The 19582-nt window shown below is 43.9% G+C and overlaps 1 protein-coding gene and 1 long non-coding RNA gene across 7 annotated transcripts in view; both read right to left on the reverse strand.

Annotated features, from left to right (window-relative positions):
• The window catches only part of Nfib (nuclear factor I/B), a 226094-nt gene extending 216509 nt beyond the window's left edge, over positions 1–9585 (reverse strand). For all 6 annotated transcript variants that reach the window (XM_013020813.1, XM_013020811.1, XM_013020810.1 and 3 more), the window contains exons 1-2: positions 8906–9585; positions 2380–2911 (exon numbers count right to left, since the gene is read on the reverse strand). In XM_013020813.1, coding sequence (XP_012876267.1) covers positions 2380–2911; positions 8906–8935 — 562 coding nt within the window. In that variant the 5' untranslated portion in view covers positions 8936–9585. The remainder of the gene's footprint in view (positions 1–2379; positions 2912–8905) is intronic.
• Positions 9586–17327: 7742 nt separating this feature from the next.
• Positions 17328–18036, reverse strand: LOC105989019. The gene is made up of 2 exons (XR_001175233.1): positions 17526–18036; positions 17328–17394 (listed from the first exon to the last, which is right to left on the reverse strand). It is a non-coding gene; the product is annotated as an uncharacterized LOC105989019 (long non-coding RNA).
• Positions 18037–19582: the final 1546 nt, after the last annotated feature.

Here is a 19582-nt window from a genome sequence, read left to right on the forward strand (position 1 = left end):
GCTCATTCTGTTGCAAACATTATGTTTTTCCTTCCTAATTTTTCTTTCATTTTTTAATACTTCTTTACCTAATTTAGAAAACAGACTTAAGTAGGTTTCATGTCCTTAGAGATGTGAGATATGCAGCTTTCTGATAGACTACAGACATCTTTTAAAATCTGCCTGCCTTCTTTAATCAACTGTACTGCAAAAAAAAATGACATAGTTAACCTATGGTTGACAAATAAAAAGAAATAAATTTTGAAAAAGAGAAAACACAAAAGCACTCTGATGTGACTTTTTCAAAAACAGAGCAACCAGATGTTAAGAGGAGATGATTCATGGCGCAGGTAGTAGAAAAGATATGTTATTAGAGGCACAGCATAAAATGACGAAAAGTTCTTACAGAAGAAGTTTCTAAGACAACAACAAAATCAATGTTTTGTCTGAAATATGGTCTTCAAGAGTTGCTAAAAAAAACTTTATGATAATCATGACCAATGGTGTGAAGCGGAAGGTATTTACGGTTTCTTTTTCCAGTCTATCCTCACAAATCCAAAAGATATGTACTTTATTGTCAGTTCATCAAAACTAAAAGAATTGGCTGCTTGCCCTGAGAGTAAATATGTGCGCATGCACACCTCAAGGACTAGCCTTCAAGCAAGTTAAAAATGAGAGCAGCCGTGGGGTAATCTCAAACCTTCCTTTTCTATCCTAAAAAGTTACATGACCCACTTTTAAAACTTGATTTCTAGTCTTGACTTTTTACAATACAGTTACAAACCATTTGTAGTCAGTCCAACATATACATACAGCCCACCTTCACATGCCACCTCCTAGACAGCTGTCAGTCAAATTAACTGTCATGTGTTAATGAGCTTGTACTTTAGGATACACAGGATGAAAATATATTTTCCCCCAACCATAATTATTTGAACTTAAGTTCTTAAATACATGAAAATAGCAAATACAGTATTTGATTTGAAATATATATGTATATATATACATATGTATATATATATGTATGTATTTCAAATGTATAATGCCCAGCACCATCATTTAAAATCATACTGAAAATTTTTAAATGACATTTAAGCCTATCTCTAAACCCGAACCAAGGAAATACCAGGTCAAAAAGCAGCTCATCGTTAAGTACCTAAATTTCTAGATCCAAAGAGTCATTGTTACATGTTTTGGGATGATATTAAAGTGCCTGGAAATTTATTAAATCCTCCACTTTTATAATGAACATCAGGTAACTGTCTACCACCTGACTATCTATCTGAAGGCCATTTTTCCTCCGGCCAGGCCAAGTTCCAAAATGACTCATCTGTGGCAGCTCCAACTTCACGCCACTTTTGGTAAGCTGCTTTTTTAAGTGATATTGCATTAAAGACTGTTGCTAATACAAAGGCATCTACATCTTGACACACTGGTTTGAAGAAAAGAAAGTCTCACCTACTTAAGGGAAATACATTAAGAAAAATCAAAACATCAGAAAACATATTTCATGAACTCACCAAATAGTCAGCAACAACATCGCCTATTTCGAATTGCTCAGGCAACATTTATAACACTCTTTATGGAGTACTTTAAAACACTGGTATGGTATGCGGCTTCTGCATTCTTTTTGGGATTTATTTTAAACCAGTGTAACCAGTCCACTTTCTGTTTTTGTTCTGTAAGGAAAGCTTTGACTTTCCTCTTTGGTAAGTTTCAAGAATTCATGTTCAAGTAGACTAACAATATAAAGTGTTCCCAAGTCATTCTGGGAAAATAACACATATCATTTAAACAAGAGCTAGAGTGTACTAAATGTGCAGCAAATATTGCACAATCAAAATTAGGTGTTGTTAAAAATATTAAAACTACATAAATCTAGGTCTACACAAGCAGATAGTAGCTCTCCTAAGCATTTTGTAATAATAAGTGCTGTTCTCAATCCTAGAATCCTAAATTCCTGAATGAAGTATCTACCTCATTAGTTAAGAGACTAACACAAAGATTGTAAAGAATAGTTTGACTATTCATAAATAAAGTCACCTTTTCAAATCGGGAAAAGACAGCTAAATATGACACAGATTTCTAGCACAGAAATCTAAGTTTTAATAAACTGTTTTTTAGAGTACTCTATGTCGGTTCGTATGTTAAAAACAAAAACAAAAAACGCCTATCTTTGGTTCTTTCTTTCAATACCTTTCCAGATAAGACAGCTCCATGTCTATTTACATGGTCCGCACATGGCAGTGAATGTGAATGGAGATGGGTACACCACTGTACCCAGCGAGACAGAGGTGATCTAGAGCCCACAAGGACCATCTAACCCAAGCCAGATATTCCATCTACGGAGGTTTGTGGATCATGTTTGCCCTGCTAGAAGAAAGAACAATCTGCTCCTACCTTGCTCCTGCACGTAGTATGCCAAAAACAAATCAAGCTCCTTAACTGATACTGTGATATGATGTGGCTGGACACAAAGTGCTGGGTTTGTGCAATGTGGGGATTTCATGAGCCGCTCTCCATCGGTACTTTCCAAAGGGATGCCTTTGAACAGGATCACCATGACTAGATCCAGACGCCAGACTTTGTCTGCCTGTCGCAGGCAGTCGATTCTCCTAATCTTACCCTTCTGGTCAGGATTGGATAAGACACAGCACGGGTGCTTCTTGCCAGTCACGGTGAGCACAAAGTCCTCTCGGTACTCCTGGCGGATATCTTTGCGCAGTTTGGCCAGGAGCCTGGATGCCCACTTCTGTTTGATTTCAGGCTTTTCACTGAGAAGCTCATCTTTGACTGCTCTTTCTTCATCCTTTGACATTCGCTTCTCGTGCTTTTTAAAGTACTTGCGTTTTCGAGCCTGCAGGTTGAACCAGGTGTAGGCGATTGCACGGACATGTGGAAGAAGAGCCTCGATGAATGGGTGAAATTCATCCTGTGGAAGATGAGAGGGAAAAGAAAAGGTACAGAGTCAGTTTAATTTTAAATGCTCACAAGATAAAGCAACATCTCATCCTCAAATCAGTATTAAAAAGTTATGCATGAAAATAACATTTTTCTCTCATTTACAATGATCAAATTAGGAGGACAAGGAGAGGGGAAAAAAAGAAAGTATGCCAAGCTGCCCCCTCTCCAACCAAAATTTACAAGTTGAGTCTCTCTCCTATGAAGAAAATAAGATCTTATTTTGTATTTTCCCTCTGGCCCCGTCCTCCCTCATGCCTGCCCCAAAATTATGCACTGTTCATTCTTTAAAACATATGTGGCCAAGGTGCCTGGCACCTAAGTTAATATTTAAATATTTGACAGACCAACTAAACACTATGCAGTACCATTTTACAAAGAACACAGTGAGATTTTTTTTTTAGAATCGGAGCAGAGCTTCTCAGAAGGCAGGAACGATGCCACAGTTCATTTCTCTTCTCTGTGGCACAGAAACACAAAGCATATAGATGCTCAGTGTAATGCCACACAGTTCCCGCTTTTGGAGCATGCTCTCAGCAAGAGGCTGCTGGTGGCACAAAGAGCATGCGCCATTAAACTTGATCCATTTTCTTATCAAACGTCCAACATTCCAACACTGAAACAGCACCATTCCAAGAGTGGTAACTAGAGAAACCGGTATACAGTGAGGGAAAGTGGGCAAAGGACACAGCTTGTCGTATCAGCGTCCTTTGCCAGTGTCCCGGGCAGAAGGTTTCCACACTTTAAGCATTCTCTCCTCAAACCACCAACACCAGCTCCCAACACACACACTCACACACACAGGCACACTTCTCGCACTCAAACTCTCACACTCTCACACAGACACACTCTTGCATTTTTAAATAGAAGTTTTTCAAGTTTAAAACAAAATTGCATGAACATTCTTGTGGCAGCTTTCCTGTAGACTATGCAGCCCCACCAAGTCAGTTAATTTGTTAACTGATCACATGAGTATGGCAATTATTCTAAACCCCTTAAAAATCCATCTGAGGTGAACAATGAAAAATGGCAACTTGGCACCAACTTTACATTCTTTGTATCTCTGCATGCTGTGGCAGAGTGACACCAGGAGTGCTCTGTTGGTCAGATACTCTTTTTGTAGAATCTACACAATTCATTTGCTGTGTAGATAGATTATTGAACAGGACTGTGGGTGCACATACTGGTTGTGAATCCGGTGGTATACAGACTATCTAGAACCAGACTTCTGATCTCAGTGGCTTACCTTTAAGCTCCACATTGTTCCTGCCTGTTTCTTCTTCTAAGCTTTTTAAAGAGAGGACACAGGAAGAAATGGTAGATCATCTCTACTCACAGATATTTCAAGTTACTTCCAAGTGCAGTCAGTGTTTCATTATTTCCTGACTTTCGTAAAAACCTATCTGATAAGCTGAGGCTGATTGTTGTTGGAAGAAAAGGCATAAGGTACTGTGCATGCACACTGTGTATGTATGCAACAAGCCAAGATCTGAGGCAGATGAAAACATGCACTTCATTTTTTCTGATCACATTGACTGTATTGTCTTCCCAACCACAAAATAACTTTCTCTAATTGATTACATCCCAAGTGAGAATTACAGACATTCGTGTTAGTCACCCTGAGCTATGTGGACTAACTTCTATTCAGACCCGCAGAGTGACTAACTCTAGGTAAAGGTGATGAAAATAAACGAATGACACACCAACAAAGAAGGTGGCCCCCAAATTCCATGTAGCTATGAATACATTTTTAAGATGAAATTTAAAGTTTCAATGCTAAAGACTGCAACACGTCAGTAGTTTGAAGTTCAGACACAGAATAGGTGTAGGTCCTCTCTAGTCAATAATGTAGTTAATCAAGTGTTCTAACACTGCCGTAAAACATTCCTACAGCAGAGTTAAATATGAATCAAAATTTTATAACAATACAGAATGCAGTTGATTACATCACAGCATGAGGCATAACCAAATGCCATAGAGGAAATCATTAAACCGATCAGTAGTTTCCAGCAGAGATTTGAACAATTCAGTTACTATGTGAGCACATTAAACTAGGCCATGGAAAGAGTTAAACCACAATCTGTTCTTTGTGTGGGAAGGCAGCCCTGCTCACAGCAACCACAGCCCATGATAAGACCTCCCTATCTCCATACACTTTCAGATGCCATGCTTTTAGTTTTCACTGTAACTATAAAAACTTTGTTTATCCCTCTTCAAAAATATATGCAAAAAGAAAGCCTGCTCAAGGAAATGTGGACTTAAATGTGCTTTGGGAACTCACTTCCTATGACCTGACTTTCACTATGATTTATTGATATGACTGAAAAACATGCATATATGCGCTCATAAACTAAAAGCTTGAGAATGTAAGGAAGCACATGAGGGAGCTTTGTCTCACTCCTTTTACCCTTGCCCTGCTTTCAAAAGTGCAATATTATTTTAATAGATATTAAGCAATTAGATAACACTTAAGTACTTAACATTCTTAAGTACAATGTTCAGTGACATTTTGTTTTCTTATAAAGACATCACACACAGTTTCAATTAACTAGATTGAAGTTTCAATAGTAAATCAAAAACATCATCTATCCTGTACCAAATTTCAAAAATTTAACAAATTACTTTAGACAATGAAAATGCAAATTTGACAGTTGAATTTGGAAACTCTTTGCCAATGCACATAAAAATACATTAGCTTGAGTTTACTATTGTTGATGCCAAATCTTGTTTTAAAACACGCATTTCTGCTGATTGATAATGAAAGGTAGCAAACTTTCTCTCTGCCTTGTTCATATCTTTCAGGGTCTCACAATGATGTGGATTCCTTTTAAGTGAAACACTTATTTAATAAGGGGACAGATCCCCCCAAATGGTAGTAATGGAGATTTGCAATATGTCACATACATTTTTGCATTAACATGTCTAAATGTCATCTCCCATGTGAGACTGTTTTCTAATGCTGAGAAGCAATACAGTCTTAATGATTGCAAGTGATGGGGATGTGGAGCAAAGTAACTTCTCATTCCAAAAAAAGTGAGTAAAGTATTCAAATGGCCTAATAATTGAATTATTACAACACTAAACGCTTACTAAAATTATTCTTTAAAATCAAAACACAGGAGTTAAGACCTAAAGGCTCTATACCAAGGCAATATGCAAGTCATAATGCTTATTAAAATACATTGATGTTCAATAATCCTTTCTCTTACAAAACTGCCTTTAGTTAGCTTAAACTGATGAAACAAATGAGCAAGTTACAAATTTCAAAATAAAAGTAAACTTTCTAATTTTAACTAGATATATTTGCTTTCCTTGCTGGAAACAATGGTTTCCATGAAAGGGATGGAAAATTGGACCAATATAGTGGAGGGAAAGTAGGTGCTCTCGGAGCATCAACTATACAATAATAAACCATGACAAAATGTACTTAAAGAACAACTATGACAACAAAATTTTTAAAATTCAATGTCATCTTGCCAATTGAAAGTTATATTAAAGGGTTTATATTACATTAAGAAAACTCAAATCATCTAATGGGTCTTAATTTTCCACTTACAGCTTATTTATACTGATCTATAAATGTCAGTTTATATTGACACTACAGCATATTTTGCTAAATATCAACTTAAACAGTAACTCCTTTTAAATTAAAATTCTTGCTAAAATCTAGATTATCTCAATGAAAGAACTGCAATACTTTATAAAGTTCCCACCAAATAAGAATGTTACGTCTTTTTTCCTATGTGCATGTTGTAAAGGGAGTTGTGCTATAGCTATTAGGCTCTTCTAATACAAGATTAAAACTATTGATCTGATACAAAAAGAGCACTGTAAATGTGGCCTAGCTTCTGCAATATTTTCTACTACCTATAACTTCACTCAGAGATTATTAGTTAAGGAAGACTTAAGAAACTGAAATTCCTTCTCTATTATAGGCCTTCAAAAAAAAAAGGTTTTAATATGTCAGCCCAAATTTATATTGTTAAAATAACAAAGACTATTTAGTCATCATAAATTAGTTTGCATGAATCCTTGAATACTAATATGATAGCTGAGTAATTATGCTGTATGTGCTCCTAACATTCATATGTCCAGATTCTGCAATAATTTTTAACGTACACAAAGTAAGATAAAACTAGTGACTTTTCAATGCATATTTAGAGCACAAAAATGCAATGTTATCACTAGTAGTGTTTCCAGAAAGGCTGAAACTATACATAAAAATCCAGAAAACACAATTTTTCGGCCTTTTACAGGTGAGAATGAATGATGCAGTGCTTTGTAAATTGAAAACTTATGTCAATTAGTTATGGTTGATCTCAGTTTAAAAATACTATAAATGGCCATACTTTACCAGAAAGAGAAAAAAAAATCCTACTGATGAGTAGCAGTAAAGTAACTTTAACAATTGCAGGCAATTCGTTATACCTGAAACGGTTTCATCATAATCATTGGACACTATCATTTCTAGCTTTCAAAGTACAAATAACTCAGCAGCCCATTTTTTCCAGTTTTGTTAAATTAAAGTTCACGTTTACTTGCTTAAAATAGCCATATCTAAGTTAATCATACTCACATGCCAAACAAAATATAAACAATAAAAAATGTGTCAGCCAAAAAGCTACAGGACTGTATCCAATCATTGAATAAGCCTTATCATTGTTTTCATCTTCATTCACAATTTATGAGTGCATCAGTCCTTTTGAATCACAATGGTTTCTAATTGTTATACATTTGAAATCTTAATTATTTGTCCATTATAAAAATGCATCGTCCTATTAGATTCTATTAATTTTTAACACAGCCAAACCTAGCCAACATTTCTTTAAGTGCTTAGTGTTTACGGCAATGTTAAAGAAAATAGTTATCAGATGATCAATCATGCCACATAGTCCTACCTAAAAACTGAAGCACATTGTCCCATGACTTTAAAGACTTAATATACTGTTTCAAATAACATTCTATAATAGGCTAGTTAATTAGTTCATCAGTAGATTAGTTCGCAGACAGGGCAGCTATGAAAACTGCGCCCAGGTAAGTCTGTGCCGTGTCTCCACTTACCCACTTGACTGGTTCAAAGTGATAGAAATTGTGTCGGTGCTTTCAAATACAAAACCAGGGTTTTGTTTTATAACCTTGTTCCCCAAATTAGAGCAATTTTCAAAGTTAAAAAAAAACCACCTTACTTTCCCAATATTACTTTTCTTCTCAGTATGCTCAAATGCCGTCAAATGTATAGGTCTCCCCCAAAATGAGCAAGTTAGGAAAGTCCTTAACATTCACCACAACCATCTAAACTCTTGGCAAGGTAAAGGCCACCTCTGTGGTGTGGTCACTGGAAAGCCCAAAGTGCCGGAGTCACTACCGATCAGGACTTCAGGTCCTCAAATAAAGCAAAAGAATGGGTCCAGGGACCACAACCTCGGACTTGCTTCGTTGCCCGCCCACTGCTTGCAGCAAAGTCCAGAGGCGCCCACACAGCCTGGTGCCTGTGTCCCCCTAGCCCAAGTTCATTGCTGCTAAGAGCTCAGTCCCCTAAAGCTCCTCTAAAGCCTTCGTCCGCCTCCGTGAGCCAGGCGCAGAGTGGAGGAGAGGAGCGGCCGGCACCCCAGCGCAGGGGTGCCAAGCAGCGGTACAGCCCACATTTAGGGGCCTGCAAAAAGGGCTTAAGCTCGCGGGCCTCAGCTCTGCCCATCCCCCGGCAGCCTCCAAGGCCCGGTGCCCAGCTCCCCGTGCCCAAGGCTCGGGGGACCGGGCGCGCCCGGCAGCCGGGGGTAAGAGGCCTGGCGCGGGGCTCCCACGCCACCCCGCAAAGCCTGCCGCAACTCTGGGCCACTTCTCCATGGGACAAGGATGTGTGGAGGTAACCTAAAGCCTTTAATTGTCCCCACGAATCAGAGCAATAAAACCAAACAAAGCATATGGGGCCAGAGAGAAAACCGGAGAAAGCGACGAAGATATGTACCTGAGTGAGACAGATGGGAGAATACATCATGACTTCGCCTTAAAACGCACTTTCCCGGAGATGCCCAAGAAAATCTTCCAGAAGCAAGAATTTCATCTATTCATGTTACAGTCATCGGAGCCCCGCGATGCGATCAATCAGGACGGGGCTCTGCGCCGGATCACCGCCAACTTCACAACAAACCCAGTCCTCCTTAAATAGCCAAAGATTCAAGTTCACTCGGCGTGCTAGATTTCCTGGGGTGAAATCCAATCTACACTTTTAACCCTCTTGCAGTCCGGGCGCGCTGGCCGGCCGTGCTCGCCGAGCTGCCGCCGCCTCCGTCGCCACCGCCGGTGTTAGTTGCTTTTCGCCAGGATCGGGGAATTTGTTTTCTTTTCTTTTTTTGTTTTGTTTTTGCAGTTGTTGTTGTTGTTGGGGGCTTGGGGATGCACGAAGGTTCGGTGTGGGTTAGGTTGGGATGATGGTTGTGGGTGAAATGCTTTAAAAAAAAAAAAAAGGCGGGGAAGGGGGCGCAGGAGGGCGGGCGGCAGGGAAAGCCAGGAGAAATGTGTCACCGCACTAGGAAAGTTCAAGGTTACAGCCCCGAACACTGCGGCAGGATCCCGGAGTGGTGTTCGCCGGTGAAACTTTGCCGCCAGCCGACCATGTGTGCGCAAGGGGGAGCGTGAGCGAGTGCGCGCGGGTGGCGGGGCGCGCGCGAGGGAGAGCCGGGTGGGGGCGGGGTGGGGTGGGGGAGAAGGGAGAGGCCCTGGGTGAGGGAGGGGGCGCGAGCGCAGATCTCCCGGGCGGAAGAGGCTTGCAGCCCCGCGGTCCCCGGCTGCAGCCGCTGCAGCCGCCGCCAAAGCCGCCCGCGCTGGCTCCTCCGCGCCTGCCCGCTCGCTCGCCCGCCCGACCGACCGCCTGCCCGACTCGCCCGGCTTCTGGCTTCTGACCTGGCTAAGCGTGGAGGCGGCGGCTGCTGCTGCTGCTGCCGCCCGCTGCTGCTCACAACCCAGGGGATCGAAACGATCTCCTGGAAAAAAAAAATCCCAAAGGATAAATCCCGCTTTCCCGCTCGACTCCAAACTCCTCTGCTTTAGGTTCTTTTCTCCCCCCCCCCCCCCCCCCCCCCGCGCTCCTAGTCCATCAGATCTACTTCCCTGTAACTGACATAATCTTATTCCTACACTCCCCTGCCTCCCCCCCCCCCCCCCCCTCCCTCTCTCGCTTTCTTTCGTTGCAAAACTTGGAAGTTGAAAAATTCACCGGTTCCACCCTCTGGACCCCGCTCGAGCTCTCTCCAAATCAGACTTAAGAATTGTTTTATTATTTAATTACACAATCATCGCTTTACTCCTCCTCCTGCAAACGCGCATTCCTTTTGCACCAGCCTTTCTCCACACCCCCAACCCCCACCTTCCTCCTCCTGCGCGCCTCTGCCTCTCTCTCTCTCTCTCTCTCTCTCTCCCTCTCTCTCCCTTTCTCTCTCCCTCTCCCTCCCTCCCTGCTCCTTCTCTTCTCCCGTTTGTTAAAGGTATCATAACCATGCAACAGTACGACTTTTAAAAACATAATAAAGCTCTACTTTTCGCAATCCTCCCCCCCCACCCCGAAAATCACTCTCTGCAAGAGGTATTTTGGTGCCCGCTGCGGACTCTTTAAGCCGTGGGAACATCCTAGTGGGAGAAGCACTGAACCGGCCTGGGCTCCAGAAAGGAATGGAAAATTCCCTCACACCCAGGCCGCCCCAGGGCCGGGGCTAGGGCGCCAAGCCTCTCACCCAAGGCCAGCGCGGTCTGCCACCCCGTCGCTGAAGGGAAAGAGGAGGGGGGCCAAAAAGGCAAGAGTCTGAGTGAACTTGAGCTTAAGTAGTTGGGGAGCACCAGTGCAAACTTGGGGGACAAGGCGCTCCGCCCTGATGGCCCAGTATAGAGCCCACATTTGCAGGTATAAAGGGTGCGGGGTCTTCTCCAGTCTCCCTAGCGCCGAATGGCACCCAAAGCGCCTACACCAAAGCGGCGCACAGCGCTTCGCTGGGGTTTGCCGCCCTCCCTAGGGGTGCCCGGTGCACGTGGCCTGGCTCTGAGCGGGAGCACGGGCAGCGCCACAGCCGCCTCGGGCTCCCTCCTCCTTCTCCAGCTCTCTCCTGCAGCCCTGCTGGCTGGTTCCCAATCCCCACCCACAGGGCGCTGGAGGAAAGCGGCTCCCTCCCCACAGGAGTGCAGACTGGGCGGGGCCGAGGCGCGCCCGGGGCTGCGGATCGACAGCGCGCGCAGTCGAGGGCGCGGGCGCGGGGTGCGTGTGCCACTCCGGTCTTCTGGAGGCGGCGGGCCAGGAGCCACGGGGCGCCCGCCTTGCTCCAGTGCTACTTCCCCGCCCCCACCCCAGCTTGAGCCTCGGGCCCCAAGAGAATGAACTTGATTCTGGGGATTTTGAGGGAAGTGACTTTCCTAGCACCCTTTCAAATACACACACCTCATCCCTCCCCGCTCACACCCCACCCCTACCCCACCCCCAGCCCAATTCTGGTTATTTGCCGAGGGGAGGGAGGTGCTGAAATCAAAGGCTGTCCAGACAATGGAGAAAAGAAAAGTGAGCGCCGGGGCTCCCGGGCGGGCGTGTACCTAGATCAGGGCAGCCTGGACAACCCTAACCCCCAGACAGGGCTAGCCTAGCTCCCAACCTCGCTGTCCCGTGGTTGGGAGGTGCTTTGCAAATTCCCCTTCCCGCTTTTCACACTCTCGACGTCTCCCAACTTTCTCCTCCGTGTGCCTTGCGCTCCTGCCCGTCGCCGCCCCCCTCCCCAACTCTCCTCCCCCAGAGGACCTGAAGAAACCAGTGACTTTTTCCTTCACCAAGTGGGAGTTATCCACATCAAACATTTCACAACGACACATCAAGAAAAGTAGGCAGGTTCAAGTCAACCATGAAATGGTCACTTTTTAACCCCGTCCTGTCCTCATTAGGGAAATGCTCAAACACAGTCCGTTTTCAAAGAGCGCTCTTAATGAGGCGAGCTTGCCAAATCTACCAGCTGCAGCCCCCGTAAACCCGGAGCCCAAAGAAGAAAGGGCGCTGGGGGTGGGGAGTTGAGGCTAAGGAGAAGGGCTGTGGGTCTGGGAAGACAGGTAAAAGTGGAGGGAAACCGAGAAAGCTGGCAAGTTAACCCTTTACGGCATGTGCCACGGGAAGCAGCAACACCCCCTACCACCACCCGCCCTGAAAATCCTCTACTCAGACTACTGACAATGTTAATTTCCTTTGTGCCAGTCATTTCTTCGTTTTGAAAAGCTGGAATAAAGTTGACATTCTTTATAGATGAAAGAAATGATGTGACAGTTGGGGTTAATCCATACTTATTCCTTTCATAAATTTTAGGCAAATTCATCATAAATTTAAAAAGAAAAAAAAGAACCAGCCCCAAAACATCATTTTATACTGCACAATACCTTGCATCCTTTTTCTCACCCTCACCAGATTCTGTGGGAGGGGGTGGGGAAGCGCCACTGATAATACCAGCTTTAACTACTGGAGTTTCCCTTTGAACAAATATTCAATTTAACTGGAGTTAATTTACCATAAAAGACATTCCCCTTGGCACAAATGCACTCATGTCCTTGAACACACCTCTTTGAATGCCTGGACTCTTACAGGAGCCATTATTTCAGGGTCTCTTTAAAAATCCAGTGCCCATCTCTCTCCTTCCCTCCCTCCCTCCCTCCCTTCTTCCCTCCCTCCTCACCACACCACCCCCAGTGAAAACCTGGCACCCAGAGAGCACTCTTTTCAGCCAGAGAGCCCAGAACCAACCGTTGTCCCCTGGCAAAAGAGGCCCAGTGCTGGGCCCTGAGCAAGTGTCTCCAGACATCTCTACTCCTCCTCCTCTTATTAGTCTCCCTTCCCAACAGAAACCATTTCCTTTTGCCATTCTAAAACTCGTTTGCATCCAAAAGTTTCTCCCAAGCTTAAAAAAAAAAAAGAAAAAGGAAAAATTGAGAACCATTACACAGAAGAATTCACAAAAGCTGCAGCAGCACCAGGGGTCAAGAAGCAGCATCAGACCCAGGTAAGACCCCAGGGAAGTGAAGATGGGGCCTCCCTGCCCATCCCTCCGGGGATCAAAACTCTTCAGGTGCCCCATGCTTGTGTTTTGTGCAGTGCTTCTAGCTGGGTATATCTTGGGCCATAGAGGATGCTTGGTAGCTTTGGGTTTTGATTTGTTTCCAAGCAAAAGGAAAATGAGAAAGCAATAATGGTGAAGTGAAGGGGGGGGGGAAACATTCTGGAAAGGGGGGCATAGTGGGTGCTGGTGCTTTATATGCCTGGCCTTGAGTCTTAGACTTAGGAGCCACAGTCAGGATAGCTGACACCCCACAAAGCACTGCTTCTTGTTCAACCAATGCCAAGGTCCCTTCAGGCCTTCTTAGGAAGAACTCCAGGAGAGTGTTCTGTGATTGAGGGACTGGTGAGTTTGGGTGCACCGGGCATCTGCTTTGTCTGACTTCTCTCAGCTCTTGTCAGTCACCTCTGCTTTGTGAAATATCAATCTTTCACATTCCAGGGAGAAGAGTAGAGAGGAAGAGCTGGGAAAGTGCATGCGTTTTATTCCCTTCCCCCCCCCCTCAGCATTTCTGTCATAGTATTAAAACTTATTTTAAAATATCTCTGAAAAAGTGTTAATACTATCAAAATGGACTTAAACACTCAGGCATTATTTACCTTGCCCAAACTCTTCTCTCTTCCTCTCTCCCTCTGAGAGAGTTAGGGAACTGGGATGATAGACAGTCCATTTCTTTCACCCCCAAACCCTGGCTGAAAAGCTAGAAAAGTCCATGGCTCCCGCAGTCACAAGAAAATTCAATATGAATCAGTATTACTAGTGACCCCCTCCCTAGATCACCCATTCCCAATCACAATAATTGGGGAAGGGGAGGTCTTTTCTAACAGAAAGTTTATTAGTTTCTAAAAGGAATGCCAGAGGTTCAGGCATGTGGATTTTTCAAAACATAATTGTATACTAAAAAATAGGCATTGCTATCCAGTTTGAGCCTTATACTGACCTCCTGAGAGGATTTTAACAACTCAAATATCTTCTAATACTTTTTTGTGTTTTTTTTTTACCCTTTTTCTTTCTAAAGAAATTGCAGTGACAGGTTGCAAAGCCTGGGCAATTTCATATAAGGTTTCTTAGAGTTTAACAAAGCTGTCGCTTTTAATACACCCAATGAGTTTTTCACTTTTTTAGCTCTTGTATGTGATTTTCAGAGAGGTTCAATAATCCCACACACCCTAGTTGCATCGCCAATATCAATATTTTAAAACTAAATACAAAAGAGACAGATGACCTCCTGACCTCAGGAAACTGGCTTGCAGAACTCCCAAGTGTTCCACTTCACCATACACAAAGATCTTTCTTTTTCCCAAATGAGACACACACACACACACACACACACACACACATACACACACACACCAGAATCATATAAGTTTAGCATGGAAAACACAAGTAGCAACACCAAAATCCACTAAAAAATGCATAGATAAACAACCAACAAGTATTGAGACTAACCTGTCTGCACTTGATGGGGATTGCAAAATCATGCCCAGCTCTCTGAGCCCTACCACTGTCAAATTAGGGTAGCAATTTTTCCCCACTAGAGAATTCATAACCTATTAGTTTTCCCCACCCCCATTGCAAGCCCTTTACCTTTCACTAAAATGAATAAATAATCTTCAGCTTCCCCACCACCACCCTTCTGGGAGCTGTTTGCTCTCCCCTGGGGACAAAACTAAAGGAGAAAAATGACGCTGTTAATAATGTCACTGCTGAAATGCCTGTACTTAACTATTAAAAAAGAAATCCCAGTAAGTGTGCCTATATCTCCCAGCACATTTACAAGCTACAACTCAATCTGAACACAGACTGGGCCAGATGCCTCCAAGGAAGGGTAGCCAGTTCCCACTTCTCTGCAGACATGAATTCAGTACATCATCAGAAATTCCCAACTTCACAATCTTGTTCCCAAGATTACAAAGTCAGCAGTTGGCCTGTAACTTTTGCATGATTTATTTTAAACTTTGAAGAAGAAAAAAAAAATCTCGGTAACAGTTGCCTGCCTGGCTTCATTCACAGTACATACTACAAAGGTTGCATACACTCTCCCATGCACAGAGTTTTCTCTGCTGATGTTGAGAGTTGTACTTACAGTCTTGCCCTTCTCAAAATAGCTAACCTTTAAATTAAAACTATACATCATTGTATTTTGACATGTAAATTGGCTTTTGTTGCCCATCCACACATGCTTTGTGACATTTGAAAATGGATCAGTTTTAAAGAGACATTTAGAAAGCTACATCCAAAATGGGCCAAGTAGTCCTTACATTCAGTATTAAGTATAAAAAGTGCATCATAGACCACATTAAACTTTCTACACCATTTCCTCTAGTCCTGCTTTAATAACTGCTATTCTATTTTTTAAAGTAGACAATTGCACACTTTAACTTTAAATTAAAATGTAAGAAATAATTAAAAGAGAAAGCATAAACCACTGGGCCTATGCAAAATATGTTCAGCAAACTTTATCTCTGAATGTATCTGAAACCTTTTAAGAGCCCAACAAGCTAATAAATTTCAAACAATAATACTGTCAAATTGTGTAATGCCACAAACTCCAAAAACAAAGTTACAGATGTCTGTGACATCACATTCACTCGAAATTATGTTGTTGCTCAGTCTGACCATATTAAAATTAAACGGATGCCTGCGTCTGCTAAAGAATAAAAGGAATTTATTTTGGACATCAAACAATGAATCTGTCACCATTTATTGTATGAAACACTCAGCTAATCAATTTCCTATTAAAATAGCTTTCAACAATACCCGGCTTTAAAATTCATCAGGGCCAGTAAAAACCTTTTCCCAGTGCACAAGAATGCAGTCCCAACCACCGATGATAATTACCATTCTAATACTTTTATTGCCCAAGTACTTTTTCCTGTACTCCTCATCACTAAGCAGGAATCTGCAGTATATTGTATCAGTGAGTTGGAGTGTTTGACCTTTGCCCACATATGATTTAATAGGGACTTTTCAGCACTGGAGCTTTCTCCATCTCTCATACCATTAAATGAAAACATCAAACCTCAAATGTAAAACTGGAAACCACAACGTTTTGTGTTTCACAACTCTTTGCAGTTTTCACTTTGGCTGCTTAAAGACCAACTTCCATACTTCACAATGACCTTCCCCCATTTACTGAATGCACTGGGAAGTCACACTTATTCTGATTTTGATTAAATCTCAAACTCCGAAATCACATACACACATGCACGGCTGCTTATTTACACGTGCATTCTTTTCTAACCACATAAGCATGCGTGTAGACTTTCTGGACTTATTCCATTTTAGAGCTGATTTAAATGTCTGTTCAAATATGGGTTCAAAAGTTAACTTTTTCCCTCCTGTTAGAAGTTAAAGTTACAAAGGATGGTGCTATAAGATCCACTCAAAGAAAGTCAAAGTTAATCTTGTGTATTTTGGCGCCTTTTCCCTGCCAGCTACTGTACTGGGGGGGGGGGGTAAGTCGAGGGGGGGGCGGACACCAAGAACTTGGAGATCTTGTCTGTCCCTCTCAAGTTCAATGGCAGTTCTTCCAACCGGGAGGAGAAGATAGCCACGTTCACAGACCTAATAATAATTCTGATCACGCCACTTCGGCATCTTGTGTCAAAGTCGAAACTAGCTTCCCGCACCTCCCCCCCCAACCTGAAAGCTGCCAAATCCTCACACACTCTGCATTCAACCACAACTTAATGGATGGGGATATTGTGCATTAAAATGTGCCCCAGACGCACTGGCGAAGAGAGGACAAGGGAAGAGGCAGACCCACAGACGCACACAGACTTAGGCTGGAGGGAAGGGGAGGGGGGAAGGGCAGGGAATCCCAGAGTAGAAACAGCAGGATAGGAATTTTTAAAAATATATTAACAGGAGTGGGAAGAAATCCATCGTAATATTAAAAAAAAAAACCTGGTGGCTGTTGACGTCGGCAAGAGGGTTAACAACTTCATGCCACAACTTCCAGTATTATGGGGTGCGGGTAAGAGAACTAAATCCCAGAATGAAGACAGATTTTTAAAAAATCCAACACACAATACCATTTCTCTCACTTAAAAAATATTTTTAAATGAGACTATGCAACAAAGCTGCCCCTTCCAATGAAGAAAAGAATGCTTCAAGGAAAGGAATGGGCTAAAGTATGCTCAAGGTACAACTTAAAGTATTATTTGCATTGTAATTTTTTTCCAACATTGAGGGAGAAAGGGATTGAGAGTAGGAAGGGGGAAAAAAGTTTTTCCTGAAAGCAGGAAAAACATTAGATTCTGCAGTTTGGATTTGCAAACGTTATTCCCGCCATAAAAAAAAAAGTGTCGCATAGACTGAAGTTGCCAATTTTTTTTAAATCCGTATTTGCATTAGTTCTGGAAATTCAGCACTGTAGCTCAACCTGTAAAGCAGAAATGACACTGAGGGTAAACCAGCCATGTTACAGCAAACAAACAGAAAGTAAAATCTGTGCCGGAGGTGGGAGGGGTGCAAAGACCAGCCAGTAAACCTCATCATTTCAAAGCCACATACCATCACACTGTATTGCACTAAATGAAAGAGATCTTGAGTCTGTCACAGAACCCTGGGCCGCAGACTTCGCAGGTCTCAGGTACAGATTTGTGGATGTTCTCAAAGATTGGTTTTGGTGTCTCTTTTTGTTAGTTTTCCCCCCTCTCCAGGAGTAGTCTGATACTGTTTAAAATGATTAATTCTGCACTGTCACACTCCTTGGCCCAAGAAGAAAGAGGTCAAAGTCAAGTCTCAGAGCAGGCAGCTCTTCAATCTGAGCATCCAGTGTTCCCTCCTCGCCTTTGCAGACTTTCTCAGGGTTGACTTGAACGCAGTCCAGAGTGTGTGTGGGCGGGTGTGCGTGTGCGTGTGCGTGCGAGTGTGCGCGCGGGTGTGTGGGGGTGGGTTTTATTGTTGTTTTAGCGGGGCTGCGGTAGGGGTGGCAGCGGCACTCGGCAGACACCACCGGCGCGGCCACGGGGTCGCGCGTCGCCCTTTCTCCGCCCTCGGATTGGCCTGGCCGGCGGCGGGGCAACCCCGGAACCGCCGCCCAGCCACGCAGCCCGGCGCTCGGCGCTGGCGCCGGCGGGGCTCTGCGTCCTCCGCTACCACCGGCCGCCGCCGCCGCCTCCCGGGCTTTCTCTTTCTCCAGCTTCCCTGCTCAACGGCCCCGCCCCGCTGCAGCCCAGCCGGGGCCTCGGTGCGCGGGAAGCGCGGCTCTTCGCTTCCGCCTGGCGGCGGGAAGGAGCCCGAAAGGAGGAGTCGGGGGCGGGCCCGGCGCGATGCATATTCATCAGGGCACCCGGGGCTGGGAGGCGGGAGGCGGGAGTGGGGCGGGCGCGGGCCGGATGGGTGTGGCGGCCTGCGCTGGGCGGGGGCCCCTCGCGGGTGGGTGAACGAGCGGGGTCTTTGTGCTGCGGGGAGCGGGGAGGGGGGGCAGGCCGGGGAGGGGGCGCAGTGGCACAGCGCGGACGCGCCTGTCTGCCGGAGGGGGGGTGTGCTGCGCGCCCCCGTGCCTTTGTGCTCCCCCGGCCGTGCGTCCTCGGGGCGCTGCGGGATAGGTAGGGGTGCCCGCGCGGAGGGCCTCCCGGGAGGACGGTGCTGATGATCGCCTAGGCGGCCCGAGTCTCTGTTTCTTCCCTACTTCCCGCCACGTTGCTGGGGCGCAACTTCTCCGGGCCACGCTGGTTTCCGTGCAAAAAAAAAGAGAAACAAAACAAAACAGAAAACCCCAAACCTGAAAGAGTCCTCCCTGCATGGCGTGATCACTCCCAGCGCCCAAAAGAGAGCCGGAGCGCTTGCTTTGACTTCTGTGCATACCAAGTGCATGGCAGTCATTTATGGTTATGTGGGTGAAAGAGACGACACCCAAGAAATACGCAACCCCTGGGCTCCAGAAGTAAACACGCCAGAAGAGATTCGATAGTGAATTAACCTTCCCAAATAAAGCCGTTTTAATTAGTACATTTGAAAGTATATGTCGAGGGTTGGGTTGTTTTTTTTTTGGGGGGGGGAGTACCCAGTTTTAAAGTAATCTAATTATATTCATCTTTAAGTACCTGTAGTTGCAGGGTAAAATACTTAACGATTTTTAAAAGGCTGTTATAAAAATTCTGCTCCAAAATGTAAACTATTAAAAAGTATGAAACTATAACCTGGGCCTAAATTTACTTAGAACTAACCCACATGTGTTTAGAAAAGATTTTATTGCAGAGATCCTGACTAATTATGTAATTGCACAACACAACAATAGCTTCAAATATCCTCTAAAAACCCTGTTCAATTATGTGATTACCAGTGAGACCGGAATCGCTCCCAGTGAATTGTTCTTATCTCTACTAAATGTGAACATGTCAGTGTTTTAATCCCAATTATGTTTACCCTCCCAAGTCCAGGAGAACGTAAACAGTATTGTTCAGGTCTGTAGTTCCTGCAATACACATTATAAAACAAAGAAGACATTTGGCCTCATTACCCCCAAAATGCCTCCCTTCCTATACATACATAAACATTATACAGATCTTTGCCTGTACATGTATGATACACATGTCTATTTTCATATAGTAATGATAATAAGA

Source organism: Dipodomys ordii, unplaced genomic scaffold (genome assembly GCF_000151885.1).
Source record: "Dipodomys ordii isolate 6190 unplaced genomic scaffold, Dord_2.0 Scaffold53, whole genome shotgun sequence".
NCBI classification, from domain to species: domain Eukaryota; kingdom Metazoa; phylum Chordata; class Mammalia; order Rodentia; family Heteromyidae; genus Dipodomys; species Dipodomys ordii.